Source organism: Pipra filicauda, unplaced genomic scaffold (assembly GCF_003945595.2).
Source record: "Pipra filicauda isolate LSUMZ 115617 unplaced genomic scaffold, ASM394559v2 scaffold3_size10097308_pilon, whole genome shotgun sequence".
NCBI classification, from domain to species: domain Eukaryota; kingdom Metazoa; phylum Chordata; class Aves; order Passeriformes; family Pipridae; genus Pipra; species Pipra filicauda.
Window position 1 is genome coordinate 8,437,540 of NW_024104532.1, and position 23,781 is coordinate 8,461,320.

Consider the following 23,781-nt stretch of genomic DNA (forward strand, 5'->3'; position numbering starts at 1 on the left):
ATGACTTGACTATACTGGGAATGAGAAAAACAAATACACTTTGTGTAAAACAAATTATATCAAGGTGTAAGCTGGAAATGAAGAGGGTTATTTCTCAGCTCAAGTTGCCCAGATTGCTCACGTGATTTCTGTCCCTACCAATCTGAGATATTTTTATTTTTCATTGCCCAGAGAGAAAGAGAGGCAGAAAGCTGCCACACAGAAAGACACAGTCTGAGGATATACCTTCTATACAGAAAATATGTCAATTCAAACTGAATCTTGTGTTCAGGGAACTGTTCTGGAGGGCATGCTGGAGGTTGCAAAGAGATAATAGATAGATATAGTAGTGTGTGTGTGTCCATCAGCAGCAGAGCAGAAAACATCCACATCAACCTGTGAAACTGGTCACTTCCCACAGGGACCAAGAGCTGCCCAACCCTCTGATAACTTGAGGACACTAATAAAGAAACATGTTACACAAAATCACCTTTCCTTTACATGTATTGTTTAATAATGAGAAGTATCATACACTATCTCACTGAAAAAGCACTGTCTGGTCACTTTTTTGGCACCAACTGTAACACTTCAGGTTTAGTTTGTAGCCATTGCAGCTATTTGTCTGTACAGTTCTTTCATCAATTGAACTGCATTTAAAAATATCCTGGACCTCCACCAGGACAACAGTAACTTCCTGAAATGTCTAATAATTTTTACAAATTATGGAATGAAGTATTAATGCTGTGAAATGACCAATTTCCACGTGATTAAATAGATGTGTCTGAAGTAGTGATTCATCAACAAGTTCATATACTGACAACATTCCGGTATGCAAAACATATGACACTTATTAAGGGAAGAATTCACATTTGCTTAATATTTGCTCTTTGTGGGAGGTTTCCTGTCTCACTCTCAGACCATAACACACTCTGCATTTCACATCAACAATGCTGAAAGAAAACCTTAAACACAAAGCCCACAGAGAAGGAAACTGTCACACTTGCTCATTTGGTTTTCCTTAAGAAAATATTTTTGTAACTAATAACAACACGTTCTAGTATTTTTTTGTTTCTTTTGAACAGATGCACTATGAATATCCAGAGCACAATATGAAAAGTGAGCAGGAAAAACAGAAGAGCTACACAATCCTACACTGGTAATAATATGCAGTGTTTTATAAATCTGAAGCCATCAATCAAACAGATGAACCCAAGCAGAAGTACTTACAGATGGGACAGGGATACCAGGTCATTGAAGGAACCTTCAGGAACACTGGAAATATCGTTTCCATGGAGTGTCCTAGAAGAGAGAGAAGCAGGAAGGTAGCAAACCACAGTATTTTGTCTGCTCCCTGCTCCCTTTACTACACAAGTAAAAGGATTAATGCTTAAAAAGGGTATTTAATTTTGTTTCTTCGAGAGTTTTTATGAGCTTCACAACTCTTGAGTTTCCGCACTTTATGCATTATTACTTCTACTTCTAGATGCTGGCATTTAAAACAATGGTACGATCAGAATCGTTGGTGACTGTGGCTGTAAATTAAAGAGGTGACATACTATTTATGGCATTAAAAGTGTATTGATGACAAGCAGACCCCCACATACAGACCTGTGTTCTCTTATGGAATCCCATTAGCCAGAAACACGGCAAAAAACAGAACAGGGAAAATAAGAACTGTGAAAGTTAAATTAAATATTGACTTCAGAGAGATCCTAGGAGAGGGCAAGGGTCCCCGAGGGCAAATATGGCTGTGCTCTCCTGTTCTAGTTTCCCATTCTTACAGTAGGAAATACTTCTATGTGTGGTGTTTTTAAAACCCATTTGACAAGTACATTTGTGCTACCAAGGAAAGTACTTGAAATTAGTTGTTTTAGGACATTATTCACCCTGTGCAAAGAAACTAACATTTTTCTAGCAGGGTTTTCAGGACCCTTGTGAAAGAGTTCTCCCCTGTTTCCAGGGCAATTTAAGCATCCACTTTACCTCTTTTCTAAGAAATACATTTATGTGTGGGTTACATAAGGAAGCATAAATGGGAATTACTGTCACTGCTCCAGACATGGCAGAGGAGGCTGGAAAACAGAAGGCTGCTATGTGTCAGTTTTGTAGCAGCTCTTGCCCTCGAGTCATTTATTTTCTAACTTACCTGCTAATTTGTTGACAATGCAATCACACTTTCTATTTTCTGTGAGTGTGCATATTCTTGAAACACTAAGTTTATTTAGAACAACCCAAATCTAGACCCACAGAAAAACACAACAGCGCCAAATGAAACCAAAAGCATCTCTTTTTGCATCCTTCCTTCCCTAACACCACTATAAACTGCACCAGGATCTCCATGATGCCTTATAACTGTTACGAATTCTACCTTTACACCCTGCCTTATGTCAGTACACACAGCAAGGAAAGCCAAATTTGCCAGGGGAAGATCCCCCTTGTCCTGTCTCCCTGGGTCTGTGACCTATGTGAGCACAAGCAAAGTCACCACAATCACGTTTCACAGCTCATTGCAGCTGCATTTTCTATCTCACTGTGCTGCAAAGCTTTTCTACAGAGCATAAACCCACAAAAACTGCAGCAGAGTTATCCTGCTGGCACCTCTCTCCAGTTCTCACTGCCAGTATGCCAAAAGCTTCCCCTCCCAACATCCTGATTCCAAAATTTTCTTTTAAGCACACCTTGGTTTTGGCTATTAGTAATAACTTGGCATATAAAAGGATGGATCTCCAAGCAATTAATCTGACCAGGAACAGGAAGGATTTGAGCTCCCACACAGTAACTCCAGATAAAACATACTCTCTAATTCTCTACAGAATGACCAACTGACTGAGACAACCCCCACAGCTATTAAATAAGGAGTGTTTTTGCTGGTATGAGGATGCAAGATCAGGCCTTGTCATCAAAATATTCCTTCCTTCAGACTTCAGTAATGTGAGCACATTTAAATAAGCAGCCATTCCTAATTTCTGATCTTTTAAACAGTTTAAAGATCTGCAAGATGATTCTCTGTGAACAGACAGCAGAACTTAATATTTCTCTTCATGTTGTATTAGTTGTGTTTATTCTGTGTAGGTTTTCTTTCCTAGGTGTACTGGAAACTCTTCCAAGAGAAGCTGAAGAATGACATAACCATTTATCAGAAAGAAGACAATCCCAGCAAAAATAAAAAAAAAATTAAAATGACTGGCTTTATTACATATCTCAAACACATGGATGCAAATGCCTGCATTTTAGTAAAAAAATTACAGCAACATCATCACCCAGGCAGCTAAAATGAAATGACAAATGCTAACAAACTTAAAACTCACAATAATAAACAATGGTAAGATAATTCAATAGTGCAATAAAATCTTTTTCCTCTTGAATCACCAACAGGAGCTCATTTTTATATCAAAAATCCTTATAAGCAAATGACCAAATAAAATCTTTAACCCTAGGACAGTTAAAGCCCACACACTGATGTGTGTGTTCTCCCTCAAAAGCAGAACTTCTAGCAATCCTCTTGTCTAAACACTGGTAAGCAGCAGGGGTGTGGATTTAAGGTGATATGGATCTCATCTGGAGGACAGAGTAACAAAACACACTAATTCTTGAAGTCAAAACTTAATCTCACTAATTTATTCCTTTGTCTTCAGGGAGGGAAATGAATTCAGCATATCCTTTAGGGCTGGGGTTTTTTGGTTGTTTTTCTTTCACTAACCCTTCCCACGTCCTGCCTGCCAGCCCATTGTCCACAGCATTGGGTTACTGGAGACACAGAGGGGATGTGTTTTCAGTGAAGACAAACGTGGCCAAAGGCTTGGCCGAGCTCACAGAGCCACATCCCATCGGGGCAAACACCGACAGTGAACCCTGAGGGATGCTAAACCCTGCAGGACCCGGCACAGCTCAGATGTCAGGGACAGTGGGAAGCCTCAGTGTCACTTCTCCATGCTCACAACTGCAGAGCTTTTACAGGTCATCTGGATAAGTGCAAAGATCAGTGCTTACAGAGCCATAGTGCTGTCTACTCTTTTATATGGGTCCGAATCATGGGTCATCTACCGCCACCACGTGCGACTCCTAGAACACTTCCATCAACGCTGCCTCCGCACAATCCTAAACATCCACTGGTCAGACTATGTGACCAACACATCTGTTCTAGAACAAGCACCTTAAACCATCTTGTCCAGGAGCTGCTCTATGCTGATGATGCCGCCCTTGTCACCTACACAGAAGCAGCTCTGCAGCGTTTAACATCCTGCTTTCCAGACGCTGCTGAGCTCTTTGGGTTGGAAGTCAGCTTAAAGAAAACAGAAGTTCTCCATCAACCTGCACCTCAGGAAGTCTTCCATCATCCCCATATCACCATTGGTGAATCAGTGCTCAATTCAGTCCAGCAGTTTAATTACCTAGGCAGCCTCATCTCCTCGGATGGTAAGATTGATGGGGAGATAGACCAAAGGCATACAGTGCTTTTGGAAAGCTTCATAAAAGAGTTTGGTGAAATAAACACTTGAAGAAAAGTACAAAGATCAGTGTTTACAGAGCCATAGTGCTGTCTACTCTCTTATACAGATCCAAATCATGGGTCATTTACCACCACCACCCGTGACTCCTAGAACGCTTCCATCAATGCTGTCTCTGCACAATCCTAAACATCCACTGGTCAGATGATGTGACCAACACATCTGTTCTAGAACAAGCAGCAGTCACAAGTACTGAGGCCATGTTGCTGAGAACACAGCTGCGTCTCCAGGATGAAGGACCAACCACCGCCTCCCTAAGATCCTGCTCTATGGTGAACTTGCCACCAGCTGCCGCATGAGAGGAGCCCCAAAGAGAAGATACAAGGACTCCCTGAAACAACATCTCAGCCTTGGCCATATTGATCATCATAACTGGTCTACTCCGGCCTCCAACCGAGAGGCCTGGAGACACCCCATCTATAACGCTGCTGATGCCTTTGAGAACACACGCAGGATCACCCTCGAGGAGAAAAGGCAACGCAGAAAGAATCGTGCCTTTCAGAATTTACCACCTAAGGAGTCTTTCTGCTGTGCCTTTTGCAACGGGACATGTCTATCTTGTATTGGCCTTTTTAGCCACCAACACGCTTCATTCGCGAAGCCCAGCCATGATGATGGATAAGTGCAAGCAGCCATTCTGTGATGCAAAATAATAATAATAATAATAACAACAATAATAATAACAATAATAATAATAATAATAATAATAATAAACCAGCCACATATTTGCATTAGGTCAAATCAGTGCAGCATCCAGCAATGAAAGCGTACTGCAAACACCAGTTCCAATGGTTTGCCCAAAGAGTATTAGTGGGAGCTTTATCATCACATGTATTACTGTTTGATTGAGCTCTGAACTGCAGTAAATAACCATCAGCTTTCAGCAAAAGTAGAATATCTCATCTTAGTAGAATATCCAGTAGCTCATTTTATCCTTTTTCCCCCCCTAAATATAATATGGAAAATTATTTAGTGACCTGAGAAAGTATTTTGATTTCTGGTCTTTGCCTCTTAACTGAATCCCATATAAAAGTATGTGATTACACAATAAAAATAATCTTTAAAATAATCTGTTCAGGTCTTCCAGGAAGTTACAATATTTAAAATTTGTCTCAATCTCAGCTTTCTTAATCTGTTTACATTTAATTTCTGAGAAGACTAGCTTTGGACAAATGAACTGAAAAACAAACCCACAATTTTTCACTGTAATAGCTTTGGCACAAAAACTTCCTGATATCAACTTCTGCTTATTAAAAGAATTCTCCAGACTGTGTCGTGTGGTCCCCAGCACACTCAGGCTGCCATTGTGGATAAACCATGTGAAGACTGAGATTAAAGGCCTGGTTGTGTAAACACTGATAGATATTAAGGCTTAAACACAAACATGTTGACTCTGCAGTTTTCTCGACTGGGATTGTGCTGAAAAGTGTAAGAGAGGGAGGACAGGATGAAATATCTGTCAAAGACCAATTGCATCATACATGTATGATTATTCTGATTTTCAAAGACATATTTACTGTATTTACTCTAGAGGCAAAAAGTAAAGAGAACATAACTTGGCAGACAGAAGTCTGCATGAGAAGGGTCTGCTACCTTCAAAGGCATGCACAGCCAAAGGTAATGAGATCCCTGCATTCTTTGTATTACAAAAAATGTGGAAATTGTTTTGCTGATGTTTTCTCTTTAAGTTCCCCCGAGAGCGTGGATAATAAATAACTGACAATAACAGATTTCATACTGTCGCTTGGAAACCACTTTCTCTTTGGAGAATTGATTTTTAGTAACAACACTGATGACACGTGGCAGAAGTTGTAGCTGATACCAGAGTTTTGTGGGCCATAATAAATCAAATCAATCTGGAGGCTTCCAAATGCAGAGAGCAGAGGTAGAGAGTTCCCACTTAGGCTTCATTTCACTGCTCTGTGCAAGACAGTGGGGGGGTTTCTCCCTTGAAGGAGGAAGACATTTTTTCAGTTTGACTAGCAAATCATTTAAAAAAGCCAAAAGATAACAGTTGTTATTAAAATACTGCCCTTTGTTTCTGTCCATATGTGGCCTGCAAGGACAGAAGTGAAAAGACAAATTGTAGCTATTGGAAAGAGGGAGGCATGGTTTATCTACACTGTAATTCGGGGCAGAGAGCCCCACACTAGCTTTAATCAAGCTAGCTTGCATATCAGAAGCGGGCCAGAAGACAGCTCCATATGGAATAATTTATTTGGCCATGAAACAGAGTATATTAATCTGTGGCTGAATTTCAGGTCTCATGTAACAGCTCAAATGTGACCATCCTGGTGCGCTAGAAATCAGGCTCCCAAGCCAAACTTAAAGCAACAAATCCAAATCACGTATCTTTCTTGTTTTTACTAATGAAAACTGGGAATCCAGAGCTGCCTCATAATTTAGGAGGCTGAAACTCAGATATCTGTTTTACCACTGAAACCACAGGGAAAGGTCTCGGCCAAGCAGCGCTGCCACAGTCACAGGGCTGCCCGTGCCGACCCTCTGATTCCACATTTATGGAGTCACTGCACAGCACCCATTGCTCTTTTAATTAACACATGCTTTTGCATGTGAATGACATCTAACTTTTTCAAAAAAAAAACAAACCAGGAAATATTAATGTGAAGTTTCAAAGCGCTCAGGACATACTCTTCAACTCCTCATGTCCTGGCCTTTCAGGGTTCAAAGCCCATTCTCCTTCAGCACATTGAGTAATTTCAGCACAGATAAGCTATTTAATTTATTCCCTTGAGTTACTGTGCAAGTTGTGGTGACCCACTCATGTTTCTGTGCCACGAGGAGGAAGGAAGGTGGCTTCTCCACCTTGTCCTTACAGCTTCACATGGGGCACGTCCACCAAAGCAACTGAGCAAACCCAGTCTGGGGTTTGTTTCTGATGGCAAGAGAGAGGCAGTAAATACAACATGGAAGCAGGAATCAGTTCAGTAGATGCCTAAGGAAAGCTGGGAAGGGGCTGCTTGCTGAAAGGAACAGCCCCACACTCTAGAGACTGGAGACATAAAGATGACTTCCAGAAGAGATTGTAAGCAAATTGTTCAATCCAGAAAGCTGCTGAAAGCAGCTACATTGGAAAGAAAGAGTGCAGAAAAGGACCTCCCAAGAAATAACCCACACATGGGTATCCCTGAGTGTGCCACAGTCAATATGAGGTGAAATTGCATTCACAACTCAAAAATATTTCAGACAGGCATCTCAACACCACTGGTGCCCAGCCACTGACTTACTCAGTGTTTTAGTGTGGGGGCTTCTCACTTCCCCTCAGATTGCATTCTTTTATGTAAAAGCCTGCCTGCCTAAATCTCAATCAATAGGAAATATTCTGAAAATGCCCAGGTTTTCCATGAAGATGCTCTTGCTGAAGCATCCAATGGAAACTTACACTGTGAAAGATGATCAAGTTTTTACAGACAAAGAGAAAAGCCCTTTCCTGTGGGGCAGTAAAACACTGTTCGAGCAGAAGAGACAAGACTCAATGTAGTCTTTTGGAGGCCTGTTTTCATGATAGTTCCTATCCCTGAACTATCAGAGAAAAGTAATTCGTCCTGCAAATATGCAAATTGCTTCACTAAAAGTTTAGCACTTACCTGCTCTAGTCATTACTGGACACACTGCACCTAAGTGCAAGTACACTGGAGCTCACTGCGTGAAAGTATTCATGAATACTGGATGAAGTGAAAGCCACCTGCTCATTAAAACCCTCCCTGCCATCAAGTGCATCCTAATAAGCTGCAGTTCAGCTCATGGGAGGGTTGGAACTTACAGCACTCGCAGGGACCGGAGCCCGTTGAAGGCGTGGACGGGGATGCAGCGAAGTCTGTTGTAACTCAGGATGCTGGAGAAGGAGAGAGAGCAGAGTTACAACACTGCATGTCTTCGATCATTTCACTTCCAATTCAACCACAGAGAAGCATGGAAAGCCACACGTTTAGCTAACAAGATATACACTAATTGCTCAACACCTAAGATGGTGTCTGAAAAGCAATTAAAACTGATACAAAACTTCGGGCCACTTACAGGGTTGATAACTGGGTCATGTTGCTGAAGGTGTGATTGGCCAACACACTGATGCTGTTGTTGCTCAAATCACTGAGGAAACACAAAGAGAAAATATCATTTGCATGTATGAATTGAGATATAAGGCTTTTTTAAAGGATTACATAATATATGAACAGCAAAATGCTTGAAGCAATTGAAAAGTCACATTTTATCAACTGTTGTATTTTTTAACCAACTCTGAATAAGGTCTAAAGAAAAGCGGATCAGACTCCCCTGAAAAGCCTCAGATTCAGAATAATAAGACTTATTTCCAGCATATAACATTCAATGAAGAAGGATAAATCAATAAAGGATGCAAGCAGCACTGAATATTTACTGTCCCCACTTGCTTTGCAATCTATTCCAGGCACACAATTTCCATATGCTCTTCACACTGACAGCTACTAGAACAAAATTTCATTTTTCATTTTAAAAAGTCCTTTTAGGCTCAACCAGAACATTTTGTTTTGTTGTTGGTCTGCCTTAAAAAAAACCCAAAATTAGAGATGTTGCCAAATAAAAAGCTCTCTTAAAATAGAGGATTCCAGTTTTTCCTCCATGTTGTTTTTGTCTGAGGTTGTTCTGCCCATTTTGACTTGAGTACCTGCACAGCTGATTCCAACAGCATTTGAAAATTTCTGATAAATGGTTTGGGCAGGGAATTTCACTCCTCTGTATTTCAGGCAGCACTTTACTGAACAGAGACTAGCTGCGCCTCTGTCTCCGTGACACTTCATAGCACAAACAGCTATGCAAATTATCACTGCCTTAGCGTTAGAAATACTGCCTCACCTAGCACAAATTAATGCATCTCCTCTGTTAATGACCTTTACAGCTCTGCACAGATAAATCTGCCAAGTGAAACTGCAGCAGCCTGGGTGAGTTCGGTCCTCTCGCAGGGGCTGTGAGCTCCTTCAGAGCAAGGGGCTTCTCAGGCACCTCACTCTTTATGAACACTTACTGGCAGCAGTGGTCACTGTGAAATTCTTTCCAAATTCAAATTACAGAAGGTTTGGGGGTTTTGTGGGTTTTTTTCACCCCCCTCCCCAAATACTAATTATTTATGTTCCACCCACAGCACAGTGCAGAAAGAGTCATGTAATGTTCTTGCCATTGAAACCACGTGTTTCTTACATCAGTGTCAGGTGTCTGAAGGCAGAGAGCCCCTTTGGCACAGCAGGCAGATGATTTCCTTCCAAGTATCTGAAAAAAGTCAGATTTGACAATTACACAAACACATACTAACAAGAACTTGTGTCACTCAATCGGCACCATGAATGAGGAAAATATAAAGTCAGTCACTAATGAAATTACCTTTGATTCATTGCTTTGGAACTCTAGCAGTTTTCCCTTTATAAGTGAATTACCCCACATGCAAAGCACGACAGCAGTTTATTGATTTATTTTATTTGTTTTAAGACTTGGAAGCGAATAAAGGATCTCTGGCCTACAGCAAACAGAAATGACCATTTGGTTCTCCTATGACAGCAACTGAAGGAAGGGAGAAAAACTGCATGGCTTGTGCCCTGAACTTAAAGTTACCTTTAACAAGTTCGTGTAACAGCACTGACTGCTCCCTGACCCTGTTAGGGAAGGTTTGCCTCGTGAGGGTAAGTTCCTTGTACAGCCAGAAAGGGAAGAGGAGCTGCACTGCCACATCTCTGTGCTGCAAAAAGTCCCACTTATTCCAGTGTCAACAGAAACATCCACAAGTTTGATGCCACATCCATCACAGCAATTCTGTCTATGGCACATACACCCTCCTCACCTTTCCTGTTCACAGTGTGCTGGTACAGGAAGAAAACTTGGTGTAAATTCAAGAGTAAAGACCAAGCTCTCTTTGAATAGAGGTTCCTCCTACAGGCACTAAGTGTGTTTAATAAAATATCTTGTGTTTCCAGCATGAAAATTGTTTGAGACACCATTGATTATGTCTCTATGTATTTACATGCACAGTAGGGCTAAAGCCTTGGGGATAATCCCATGTCCTCACACAGGCACACAGGGCCTGCATTTTGCAGTTTTTCTCCACTGAAGAAACACGATCAGTGAGTAACCAAGAGAAAAACCCTGAACAAATACAATACTTTCAAAAAGTTTGCCCAGACGAGAGTATGGGTACTCCAGACTCCACAGCTGACCTGTGGTAGCAATTGGGTGTGGGGGGTTCCTGTTTATTACAATAAACTAGAGACAGAGCTGGAGTTTTTTCCTTAACTTTGGCTTTTAGGTGAAACTGCATCCCTGGAGGATATCAAAGGGATAAGTCTCCAGTGGAAAGTGACTGCTGTGGTGCCATGGCACTGCCAAGGGCATCCTCCAGACATCTGCCAGAAGCCACATCTACCTGGGAAACAAAACCAAGCTTCTCAGAAAGCACCGTGTAGGAGGAAGGGATTTTTCCCTCACAGGTGGGGATAAAAGATGAAATGATATTTCCCTTCCTTGCAAGATACTTTGTGGGATTTTTTCCAAGATAGACAGACAATGCAATTGATGTGGCATGTTTTGAAATATAATCAAGTGTAGCCAGGAAATGCAACCCACAGACATCAGAACACTTAATGTGCTGCCTCTGCTGCTGAAAACAGAATCTGATAATTATGTTAAGAATTTTTATTCCACACATACAATTTCCTTTTCTTTGGCAACAGACCTCCTTATTCTACTTTTACTACAGCAAACAACAATTATAATAGATTATTATTGTGCTGTATGTTCCCCCTCTACATTAACTGTAACAACACAGAGATACTTGTGTAAACTAAATCCAAGAAAATTTTCCCACAAACTTTATTTTTACATCATTTAAAAATAAAAGCCTATAAACACTAACAGAATTTCTTGCATAATACATTTTATAACTGTCACATCATTCCCCCCCCCTTCTATTTCAGCATAACACCCTCTCACCCTTTGCTGCTGCTTCAGATCTCTTTTCAACTGAACTTCTCCAACTGAACTACTCCAACCAGCCTCACAGTTATCCCTCCTGCCTGTGCACAGGATGCCATCAGGCAGAGTTACCTTAGCTCATGCACTGCAGCTCTCCTAATTCCTGCCAGGATTAGGCTGGGCAAGGCAGGACTACTGGCTTCTGGACTTTTTCACCAAAAGCAAATTTCTTTCTCAATGAAAAAAGCCTACTGCACAAATTAATCTCCCCACTGACAATGATCTGAGCGACAGAGTTGCACATCCAACAGTTAAAAGCAGGGACAGCTGCTCTGCTGACAAAGACTGTCACCAACCAGAGTATGGGTTCGCTGTGCCACACTCACACCTCCCATGGACATCCACAGTCAGCAAGTGTAAAGTCACTTGCTCCATTTTGGCTAAATTTGTCATAAATTATTTTGAAAACAGAGTTCTTTGGTGAACTCACACCATAAATTGTTATGTAGATCCTCGGATCAGCCCCATGTGTTACTGTTTACACAGGGCAAGCCATGTCTCATTCCCCCAGTCACGCTCTGCTATGGACGCAGCAAGTCACGGGGAGCCTGTGCCTTCTCCTTCATCCCAGAAAATCACAAATCCCAAACCCACGCAAGAGGATAGGTCAAGGTTCCAGCCTTTATTTCAAATGTAAAATCCAAAGGATTTCCAAAGGAAATCAAAAGCAGGTCATGTATTATGTATTTGGAAGTTATATATGACTTTCGTTTAAGAAAGGAGACTCAGTTTTTGCAATATGTTGAAATCTTCAGAAACATATTTTCAGGATATTCTCTTGTTGATCTCAATAAGAAACAGCCTGCAATTTAAACAAACTGATGGTAGTGAGCCAAGGTTTTTTCCCCTCCTATTTTGCTTTCTGCTGCAATCAAAAGTCAAGGGTGCACATTTTAATCCAGTTCTTTATGACTCAGACTAACATAGACATGCAGACCCCTGGAGTTAAACTCCTACAGAAGATCTGCTTTGAATAGCTCTGGATTTGCACTGCAGCAATTTGATGGTTATATAAATGTGCTAGCAGAAAACTGCAATACTTATACCAGTGGTATAGTTTCTGAACAAACACAATTTTACTCAGAAAAAGTACCAATAACACACTTTTCGTGCACACATAAGAACAATTCACCACTGTTAAACCTCTCACCACATTATCCAAAGCATGGCAGCAGTTTCTAAGCATTTCATTCTGAAAGCACATTTAAATGCAGAGAATTTGAAGAAAAAAAAACAAAACAAAACAGAGCTTTGAGGGTATAAGAGCTTGCCAAGAATCAGGAGGATCTGAGCTGCAATATTTGAAGAAACCAATGGCTGCAAGTAAAGGTCCCTGTCAGAGCTGGGGGGTGCAGGGGCAGCAGCTCCCCACCTTGCTGGGCTGAACATGATGGATGGGGGCTGCAAAAGGGTTGGAAGCTGAACACAGTGAGTAACAGAATTATCCCTGAGGGTGAACGGGCAGAGAGAGTTACAAAACTTGTATATGGGTACATATATACAAATAAAATACCACGTATGAAGCTAGAGACCCCCTGCCTAAACAAAACAAAATATCCATAAAAGAGGGATGTAGAGGGAAGATTACATTTTAAATTCTTTCCAGTCCTTAGCCAAAGGAAGATGATGTCCATGGCATCTGATATGCAAAGAGAAATTCTGGTATGAATGAAAAATCTATGTTTAATTTTAATGCTTGGAGTCAATTTATTAATATACAGAGTCAAGAGTGAGCGTCAGTTGCCTTAATACAGACACTGACTAGTATCCAAAACAACCTCATTTGCTTCCTGAAGTTTTTAGACACTAGTTTAAATATCAGATTGGAAATTGGTTTTTTACCCTGTGAATGCTGCTGGGAATCCTCAAGTCTCAATGATGACAACAAGAAATTACCAAAGAAAAAATTGAAAAAAACCCAACCCAAACCAAACCAAACCAAAAAACCCACCAAAATATGTGTTCAGTTCTCACAGAAAGCCACCTCCCTCCTACCTGGAAAAGCTTCTTGGAAAACATGGCTGGAGATGGGTAAGTGGCCAGGATGGTTGGCACTGTGGGAATGGCCCCAGGGCTCATCCAGCACCTTTCACACACACTAACATTGCACATAAAAAATTTAAAGCTATGCATAAAAGATGACAGCTGTTCTTTTTCCAACTGGTCTATTTTTGTACTGAAACCACTTGGATTGGAGGTGATATAACCAGCACAAGGTGCCAAAGCATCATGTAACAATTTGAATCACTTGGACTCCTTTTTGTACTGAAATGTCTACTCAGCCATAAAGTCAAGCTCACAGTGGCAATCTGTGCTAAGAGAAGAAACTGGAGAGAGAAAAATCAGTTCTCAGGCAGTAATTGAAAAGGCACAAAGCCTTCCCTTTAATTTCCTTATTTATTTCATATAGAATGCTACATCACACAAAAAAAGATGATGCTTGACAATCTTATGAAGCTATAAAATTAAGTTACACTCTGAAATTTTTTGATGCAGATACCAAATATCCTAACATTTTGAGTCAAGTTTAAGGTCCTAAAAACAGTGATCTAGAAAAGAATTGGGCTGTGAAAGACGAAACATCCACAAAGCACGACTTTTAAGAGCTTCAATTACAGTTTCTTGAGAAGAACCGAAATTCAAGTGTGGATCTGGGTATGAACCTGGACCTTGAACTTTCTTAAGCTGTGGCAAATTTGGACTCCAGATTTTGCTGTATTTGCTGTACAGATCACAACCTACATATCTGACACACAGAAACATAGGGGTGTTTGAGGAAAGTGAAGGCTCTAAAGTTAAACATACTTTTAGTCTCTATTAGTGCTAATGTCACGTTTCTCGTATTTACTCAAACTTCACCAGTCATTGAACATGTTATTTGATACTATTGCTACCATTTACTTTTTCTAAACTATCAGATTTGAAATGCAGATTAAGTCCTGTATTTCATCTGTAACTAAAATATCCTCTACAGAGCTATCCCTTCTCTCAACAGGAGAATCTCCCTCCACACAGAATTAAGCAGGGTGTAAAACCTCTCGTGACACAGGACCAGGTAAGCCTAAGCTTTGATCTAAATTGTTTCTCTCCTTTATTATCACAGGAAAATTCACTGAAGCCCGTGTTAAGGGTCAGTGTGTAAAACAGTGGATTTCCAGACAAGCAAGAGCATTTGCATTCTCAAGCAGATGATTTTCATCAGATATCTCACTCCAGAGTTTCCCTTTGATCAGCAGCAGCACAGGCAAACTGAAAAATGGTACTAAACTCTTACAACATTCTACATGTATCATAACTAACTGCTCTGAGAATATTTATGGCACCAATTTTCATGGCCCAGTACAAGCCACTGTTTTTAGTCACAAGTCAAAAGAAATCACAAGCGCCTCTGGAGATGGAAAGGAAGGTTGAGATTGGTGGTAAATACCTCCAGGTAGACATGAAAACTGATGTGTCAAGCACAGAAACCTTGTAAGAACAAGAAACAGAAATAGGAGAGGGAAGGTTTGTGAGGAGAGAAAGAGAAATGGCCAAAGTAACGCAAATATTAGTATGTACTAATATAAATGGAAAGAAAAACAATCACTAACAATGATCTATGGATGCAGGTTTTCCTAACAATCCCACCAGTGCAATCCTATAGCTCAGTGTCATGACAACATTTGGAGCCTACAGATGACATGATGAGTACATATTTATTCTAAAACACACCACACTCATTATGTTACAGCTTGTGCACACGCCGTCCACATAATTGCCTCCAGTGTTTTTCCCCAGTGCAAAATATTATTTGCTGTAGGTCCATAAAAGCAGCTGGATGCTGTCAGATAAGACTTTATTAGAAATAGACTATACTTTTGTGGAAGAAAAGAAAAAAAAACTAGTGTTCACACACTGAGGTAATACATAAAAGGAAAAAGAGCATGGGAAACTTGGTTCAAACAGATTTGGGAAAAAAAAGTAGAAGAAAAGGAAAGCCTAAAACACTAAGCAGCAGTGAGGTGAAGTTCCAAACCAGCTCACTGCATGAACGTTTTACTTCTGAACATCGGGACCAGAAAACTGAGTATGGTCAAAAAACCCAAGGCTTCTCTTCAGGGCAAATAGTGAGGGGAAAAAAATGCAGGCAGTTTGTAAATATACAGCAAAGGAATTTGCAAGAAACAACAAATTATTTTCGTATTCCCAAGAAGCTGGAAGAAAGCTTGCCCACGATGATGGGGTTTTGTGAAGGACTAAATGGGAATTAGAAATTTCTTGTATCATCATTCCTCTGAAAAGCCAGGAGACAGTGATCTTTTCAACTCTGTTCTAGATGGAAGCCTTCCCTGCCAAGGTAATCCCTCCTCCCAAGGGTGGTACAAACCAAACATAGGGATGTCTCCTGTCATTCCAAGCTCTAAATATGAAGGAGATAATGGTTTTCACATGTCTTGTCTACATATACATCCAAACCAGAAACTCTGGAAGAAAGCTGGAAGGAGTGAGCCTGTGTCTCCAGTCCACCATGCAATAAAACTTTGCTGGTGATCTTTTTTGCTGAGCTTAGGTACAGTGAAATTTGACCCAGAAAGGGTAACATTTTCCCTGTGTGCCTGTGCAAGAGATATGTTCAGTTTTGCACATTGCTATTTAATAGCTGTTACAAGGAAAGGATTCCTGTTTTAAGACCATTTTAAGACCTCTAAAAGAATTTAAAAGAACTTCTGAGAAGGCTGTATTCAGCCACAACAGACTGGTTTAACTAGATACATGGCAGCTCTTTTCCCTTAAGCCATGTTGTATAAAACCACTGCAGTTAAATAAAAAAGCACTGCAATTCATGTGCCTGGTAAATGAACACGTCAATAGTGGAAGTTTACGGATGTCAGGCTGGTGCATTCAGAAAAGCTGCACTAAAATGCTCCCCTGAATCCTATCCCTGCTCAGGTCTCCTGCAGGGAGGGGGCTGTGGGCTGCCAGGACAAGAGGGTTTTCATGTCCTTGTTGTCCCCTTGTCACCACCTCTGTCCTCAGTGACCGTGGGGTTGGGCGAGTGCCTGGTGGGAGCCCAGGGAGCCCAGGACACTGCCCAGGGGTCTTGGATGTGGGAGTGAGGAAGGAGAGTGGGGGCAGTGGCAACATGGGAAGGGTTTTTAGTGTCCCTGAGCACCTCTGAGGGCTGTACCAGTGAGGAAGGTGAAGGCAGCCCTGCCCTGGAGGTTGCTGTGGCTCCCTCTAGACATCCAACAGCACTGAGATCTGCAACAGGTACCTCAGCAGCATTCTGGTTTCAAGTGCTGAACAGTCATCCACTGCCACCACAGAAACAAAACAGCTTCTAGAGGATACTCCAGGCTTAGGAGACAGTTCAAGGGATCTAGGAGTGCCCTAAGGAAATGGGGGTATTTTACTTATTTATTTTATGGAGTGTTAATATATTGAAAAAGATAACTCTCTTTCACCCTGTGCCCAGAAAGTTAATGGGTTCTCTCTGCCAGGTTCCAGCTGCCCTGGAGATGAGGCAAGAGGTGGAGTTGCACAGGGGATACTGTTTATCACAGCAACAATGGCAATTCTCAAACACAGAACAATTAAAATGTGTAAGTTCACACTGGTGACTTGGAACCTGCACAATATAGTCCTTTCTAGATGATGGGCAACATCTTTATCTCAATCTGGATGCAGAAGAGAGGCAAGTAAGATTGATTATTTGTTATTTACGTATTTCATTCTTGTCACAGTTTCCACAAACACATAAAATTTCTTGCTTCAGTACCTGCAGCCCATCTTTTGGTATAGATACAAATAAGGAGCTCAATTTTTGTTGGTTGAGAGTGAGATCAGGATTGAATTTTGAGACAGCTGGGACAGATTCAAGGTTATATTTGCAGAACATGAAATATTCAGAGCCAGGCAGTCCATGGCTGACAGTGTTCTGCTGACACATTTCTGGATGGAAAGCAGAAAGCTGCACTAGAGTTTTGCACAGCCAAGAGGTTCCTACTGAAGAAGACAGTCACGTAAACTCCTATGAACTCAAACTGCTCAGTTCCAGGCTATTGCCTCATTTGCCAAGAAACAGTTAAGAAATATAGCAGTTTTCAAGAATGTGAGATTAATTTCACTCTTTTTGTGAAAGTTACGTTGTCAGTGTATCAGATAATATCAGTAAAACTCAATATGCAAAATTCAAACATAAAAATTCCTCGGTGTGGCAGTGGAAATCAAAGTAACATCTGTGACATCTCAGTGTTGGCAAGTCCCATTTGAATGCAATGAAACCTGAACAAGAGCAGAGCAGAAACCACCTTGCAGGTTTCTTACCACTGATGGCAATATATAAGAGAATACAGGCCAGGATGTGGCTTTTAATACAAACCACTATTAACCATGCCCTGGTCAATGGTGTTCCAAGGATGTATTCATTAATGCAAAATTTCCATGTTAATTTGAGTTACCACAAGCACATCCAGTACCCTTCTCATTCAGCAACAGTATTTGACTACAAGACCGGTAAAAACAGTGTAAACCCCATTGTCCCACTGTGAAGGGAGTAAAATAATCCTAGATACTAGAAAATAGCAGAATCAGATTTTAATTCATTATAAAATTCACTGAACATACAACTAACTCAACCAATTATTTTCACATAGCAGTGTTGATGAGACTGTAACGAGTTTCAGAAACGGCTCACCTGAGATAGATTTGAATATGGGCCTAAAGGGGAAAAGCTCAGTATTTCTACTGCCAACTGTTTAAGCCAAGCAGTTCCACCAGTGTATTTTCTTTCCATGGACAGAAAATCCAGTATAAAGTAGATGAAAAGACAACAAGGAAGATGGTTCTCAACTAGGATGAATTTACTTTACCATATAATCTAATTGTCTGTTATTTTAGCCATTTCATGAGGTTTGGAGAAAAGAATTCCTTGTTTCGATCACCAGCTTTCTTTTTCCTTTTTTTTTTTTTTCCTTTTTTAATCTCCTCAGAGGATAATTAACTTACAGCTGCGTAACTCAGGAACTTATTTCCATCATCCCTTCAAACTGCCTGTTGTGAGCTTGGGCTTTGCAGAAGTGCTACAGGATTACTTGATACTAATATATGCATTTGTTCCCTACACCCAGAATTAATGGGTACAAGGACAGATAAACCCTGTTCCCATTACAGAGCAATTTATTCAGTCAAGGGACAAATAAGTACAGAAATTACGGTCAGAACATATGGGAAGCACCAAAGCACAAAATCACTGAAGTCAAAGGCAACCCCCCCAGGGACCTCCAAAGCCTCCCTATGATGTAATTTCACGAACTTCTGATGAAAGGGGCGAGGTAAAAGGTAACTCACAGCTCAGTCACGTCCTTGGGAATTCCTTTGGGCAACATCCGCAGCCCTTTGTTGCTGCAGCGAACCACGGAGTCCACACAGGTACACTGGGAAGGACAAGGAGGTGAAAGCAAGCAGCTGCTCTCATCATTACCTGCACAGGGAGAGAGGTGGAGTACAGGGAAGTCAGTTTTCCAGCCCAAATCAGGCTCTTTGGAGATAAAGCCACTGACAAGGACCAAGGAGGGGCACCCCTGAATCCATGGGAACCATCGCGACATTTTAAAGGAGATCCAACGTTTTGGGTCAGCCTTCATACAGGTTCTTCAGGCAACACGACCAGTTCATAAACTGAATAGCCATACTCTTAAGGAGAATCTACTTTGTAATTCTGCAAACTGCAGCCCAATCAGTCCTGTGAATCCCAAATCCTTCCCCCACCCATAATGTCCCAGAGGAAATGGAGAACTTAACCATTAATTTAATGAATTACAACGAACTTAAGACCGTCATTTAAGATGCCCTTAAATTCATCTAGACACATGATATTCACTACCTACCCTGCTTTAGGAAGACTTTTTTAAAATTCAGCTTTTAGATGTTTATTTTTTATTTTTTGAAGTCAGCCTGGCACTTTGTTTATCATCTGAATTGTAAAGCCTCATTGGTTTTGACCACGATAGCCAGGCAAACAGCAACGTGAAGCAGAATACTCCCAACTGCTGGCAGTCCATCTGTGCACACATAAAGATACCTACTTTCTCCAAAAGCGGTTTCAAAGGTCCATAAACAGCAGATTAAATCTTTTAATTGAAGAACAATAGGGTTTCTGCAGAAGAAACCGGGTCTTTGAAGCTAAGAACATTAAAGCATGGATTTTCCCCAAAAGCAACAGGCTTTGCAAAACATAAGGCACATGCACGGTGCAGGATCACGATGCACACGAAAGGAAACACTTAGTGGCACATTCCTGGGATGACAGGGAGAGGAACCACACGACTGTGTGTGAGCACAGGCAGCCCGGGCTGCCCAGCACAGACACAGAGCACACAGCCTGCCCTTGTTGTGTGCTGCCTGGCTCTGCCTTTTAACTGATGCAAGGACTAATTGAGGCAGATCTGTTCCTTTCTTCTCTCTGCTGGAGGCACCCACAAGCACTGAGATTAAAGAATAAGACTGGAAGCCCTGACAGAAGATAACAGGATGACCCCGAACTGCACGGGTAGGGAGTCATTTGCATTCAGAGGGCTGGGGAGGCACCACCAGCCTTTAGAAGAATAGGGAAGACTTCTTTTTTTTTTTTTTTTTTTTAAACTTTTCTCCCCAGCTGAGCTTAATGACTGGAAACAAAATTCAAAGTCCTTCACAAACCTGCAGAAAGAGCACGTTTTTTTCAGCATATTTAATTTTCCCCTGTGTTCTGCATTTCACACCCTGCCACCACCTACCTTTCATTCCTCAGGGCTCTGAGTGACTGAATGACAGAGAAAGATCCCATGTGTGGAATGACATCTTGTGCACAAGGATTTTTCTTTTTTTCTCCCAAGTGTAAAATGTCATTTTGGGGACCAGGATTTTTTTTTTTTTCCTCCCAAACGAAAAGTAAATGATTCTTTAATGACTAAACTTGGGTCCCTTGAGCTCTAAGCCCAAGTACCTGGGCCTGTTGCCAGATTGCTCACTAGGATAGGAATTAATTTTTACTCTTAGTAGGAAACTTCTATCACTCTTATGGTCTCTTTAGAGCTATGACTAACTGCAGCTCCAGCCTATCTGGTCTTAACATGCTACAAGTCAAGTTAGCAGTGCAGTCATCAGGCAATTTTCTCCTTACTATTTTCTTTAAAATCTGCTTGATCAGAAGTCAAAAAAACTACCTGGAAAATGAAAGAAACGTCAGGATATTTTCTTTTAAATATAGACCCAACAAAGTATTAAGCATCACTGAGTCATTTAAAATAATATCTAAGGTTTTTTTTTAATTCCCTGTATTCATATCTGTTACTGGTGACCCTGAACAGTGTCCAAAACTAAAAGACTTTCCAAACAAGCACCATTCCCACTGGCTTCAGAGTGTTAACTAAGTGTATAAATAAGGAAGTGGAAGGAAGGCCCAGGATTATACACAGGATTAGATAAAGCAGAACATTTGTCTATAGTAAATTCATTTTTATATTTAGGTGCAAATAGTATAAATTCAGTAACTGGAAACCAAGAATAAAAATAAACTCCTGATAGAGAACAATGATCATCTCTAGGTGGCTGTCTTGTTCATCAATAAACTGAAATGTTTATCCTGCAGTACTATTTGACACGAAGGGACATTCTCACAGAGCTGCCAACATTATCACAAATGCCAAAATTAATTGGATTTTCTTACCGTCACAGGTGAAGTCCTGGACATCTACATCTTGGATTGGAATATCCTTTAAGAAAAAGGGTTTCAAGCAGCGTGGATTTCCACTGACAATTCTCTTCTTTCTCAGCCATTTTCCCAGCCAGGCCAAATGGCAGTTACAGTTAAAGGAGTTGGCCAGCAAATTACTGCAAGGGAACAAGACATGAGTGCATTAGAAATGAACATACAGAAATACTGAAATAACTGCACAAAGATGAGGGGCTCCAAGTCCAAGCTCTTCCCTGCCATCTGTTTCTATGAGATCCCTCCTCCATCCTTCAGATCAGGGAAGTTCTATGTAGGTTTTATACAAGGACTAGGATTGTAATTAATATCTAAATATATAGATATATTTATAAACCAAAGTACTTACTGTTTCGCTTGTAAAAAAGAGGAAGCTGACTATGTTATGTACAGAGAGAGGGAGAACAAACAGCCTCAGTCTGAGGTTGCCTCATGGAAGAAAAAATGAGCTGTTAGAGCTTGTGCATGGAAAATGAAGTATCTAAACTAACACTGATGGAATTTGCATGCCATGTATGAATATGTCTGAGAGTTTAATTATTTTGGTAGTACAGAAAGAAAGATGACAATGAAATTTCTTCAAATCAAGAATTTCTTTGAGACAAGAAATTATAAGGCCCAAGAAACAGGTACTTCAAATGCAGGTGTAGTAGCTGAAGATCTTGTAAGCCTTCACTTGCAACGCACTTTCACAAACCTAAAGGATTTCAGCCAAGCAATCCCTTCAGAAAACAATAGTGCTGAAGACAAACACATATGGCTCCATTGAGGTGTGGCAGCAAGAAAACAAACCCAAACCAACTCCTACATTCTATAGGTTCTAGGCCAACTTCACAGAGCCACAATATGATTTACAGCTGCTCTTGGCACTGCAGAACAGCCCATTTCAATCACTGCTGCAATCACACACATGGATCTAGCACAGGCTATTGGACCTTGTGGAGAAGGAGAACTGGGGGGAGCAGAAAACTCAGCAGAATGTTCAGTAATAACAACACTGAACCTGCTTCAGGCTGAGCAGGATTCAAACCTGCCACAGAGAGGGGAGAAAACCAACAGGTTACACGGGAGCTCTCAGACAGAAGGTGCAGAGAAGCCCTGAAAGCACTACTCTAATTCTAGCTGCTTTCCTTCTGAATTGTTTTCCATTTTCTTTAAATCCATAATGGGACCACATGCAGGATGCCTTGTGTATTTTCCACGCTGATCTACTTTGGCATGAACAGAGTGCTCGAACCAAATGTCTGAACCGCCAACGCTGAGGGAGCCAACGAACACTTCAAAGGCCATTTGTTCCACTGGTGGAAGAGAGTGAGATCATGTTCACAGAACTACCTCCGTGACACAGATCCCGAGAATTGAATAAGCCACAATTGGAAACAAACAGCAGGTGTGTATAATCAGGTTTCTGGAATACCAGCAGCTCTGGGTTGTAAAGAACATTTTGCACATCCAGAGAGCATCTTACTGAGACATATCAAAAAGTTTCAGAAACATTTCACCATTTAATTGAGAAAATGCTCCAAAAATAGTAATTATCCTTGTCTAGAGAGGAGAGACTGCTTTGATTTAATGTGCTACTGCTTGCTAGCTGAGCAGCAGTAACTATCCACAAACCCTCATTTTCTTCTTGGCAAACACAGGTTAACATATGAACAAATTCATTAAATCCTTAGGTTAGAATTTGGATTATGCTTTTCTTAGGAAATAAGAAAGAAATAAATGGGTTGCTACACATAAAATTAATAAATAAGCAAATCTGCTATTTTGGAATTCAAATAACTCCGGGCAAAAAAGAACAAATTTATCTTGTCAGCAATTGCACACGTCCTTCCTGATACTTCAGTGACATCTAAATTTCATCCTTTTCCAACTGCAGAGCAGTGATTTTTTTGCTTTAATGCAGTATACATGTCTATACATAAATGCTCTTTCCATGGCAAATCTGTGATGCAACTTTTGATAAAAATGTAAGATCAAGGCTCTCTTTAAAGTATCACATGGGAAAAGAGATTCCCTACCTGGCTTGAAATGTAAGGTCTGGAAAAGCTGATTATATGCAAAAGCTTTACTGTCCAACCTGGCTATTCAAGTGGAGTTCTCAAATCACCAACAGTAATGTCAGGCGGACAAACTGACGTAAAAATTCATCATTAATAATCAGTTCCTACACATAAGATAGGGATTTAACCACTCAAAGAGAAATACAGCAACCAAACTCCTAGCAGAGATGTTGTACTATCATTAAATTCAAGAGTGTTTACTCAAGGACACAGACGTATTTTTGAAATCAAGGGGAAATAGAAGTCCTGACGAGTAAAATATGCAAATCCTACTACAAATGTCTCTTCAAAATTGCAAAGAAGCCATAGAATATTAACTATTTAAATGGATTCTAGTGACCTGTTAAAAAAACATGCTGAAACACATTTGGATGTTTTTGAAATTAGGCTGGAAATATATTCTGGAATTCAGATTAAGTTTATCCTAGAACACTGGCATGTTATTCTGATGAACCAGTTATCATTCTGGCATTAGCTCCAAGCACCT

At 40.7% G+C, this 23,781-nt stretch overlaps 1 protein-coding gene across 3 annotated transcripts in view; it reads right to left on the reverse strand.

Moving 5' to 3' along the window:
- The window catches only part of SLIT3 (slit guidance ligand 3), a 479,094-nt gene that overhangs the window by 77,853 nt on the left and 377,460 nt on the right, over window positions 1-23,781 (reverse strand). For all 3 annotated transcript variants that reach the window (XM_027722165.2, XM_027722164.2, XM_039385199.1), the window contains 6 exons: window positions 21,190-21,353; window positions 18,831-18,963; window positions 9,681-9,749; window positions 8,526-8,597; window positions 8,272-8,343; window positions 1,207-1,278 (listed from right to left, as the gene is read on the reverse strand). In XM_027722165.2, the coding sequence (XP_027577966.2) occupies window positions 1,207-1,278; window positions 8,272-8,343; window positions 8,526-8,597; window positions 9,681-9,749; window positions 18,831-18,963; window positions 21,190-21,353 (582 nt within the window). The remainder of the gene's footprint in view (window positions 1-1,206; window positions 1,279-8,271; window positions 8,344-8,525; window positions 8,598-9,680; window positions 9,750-18,830; window positions 18,964-21,189; window positions 21,354-23,781) is intronic.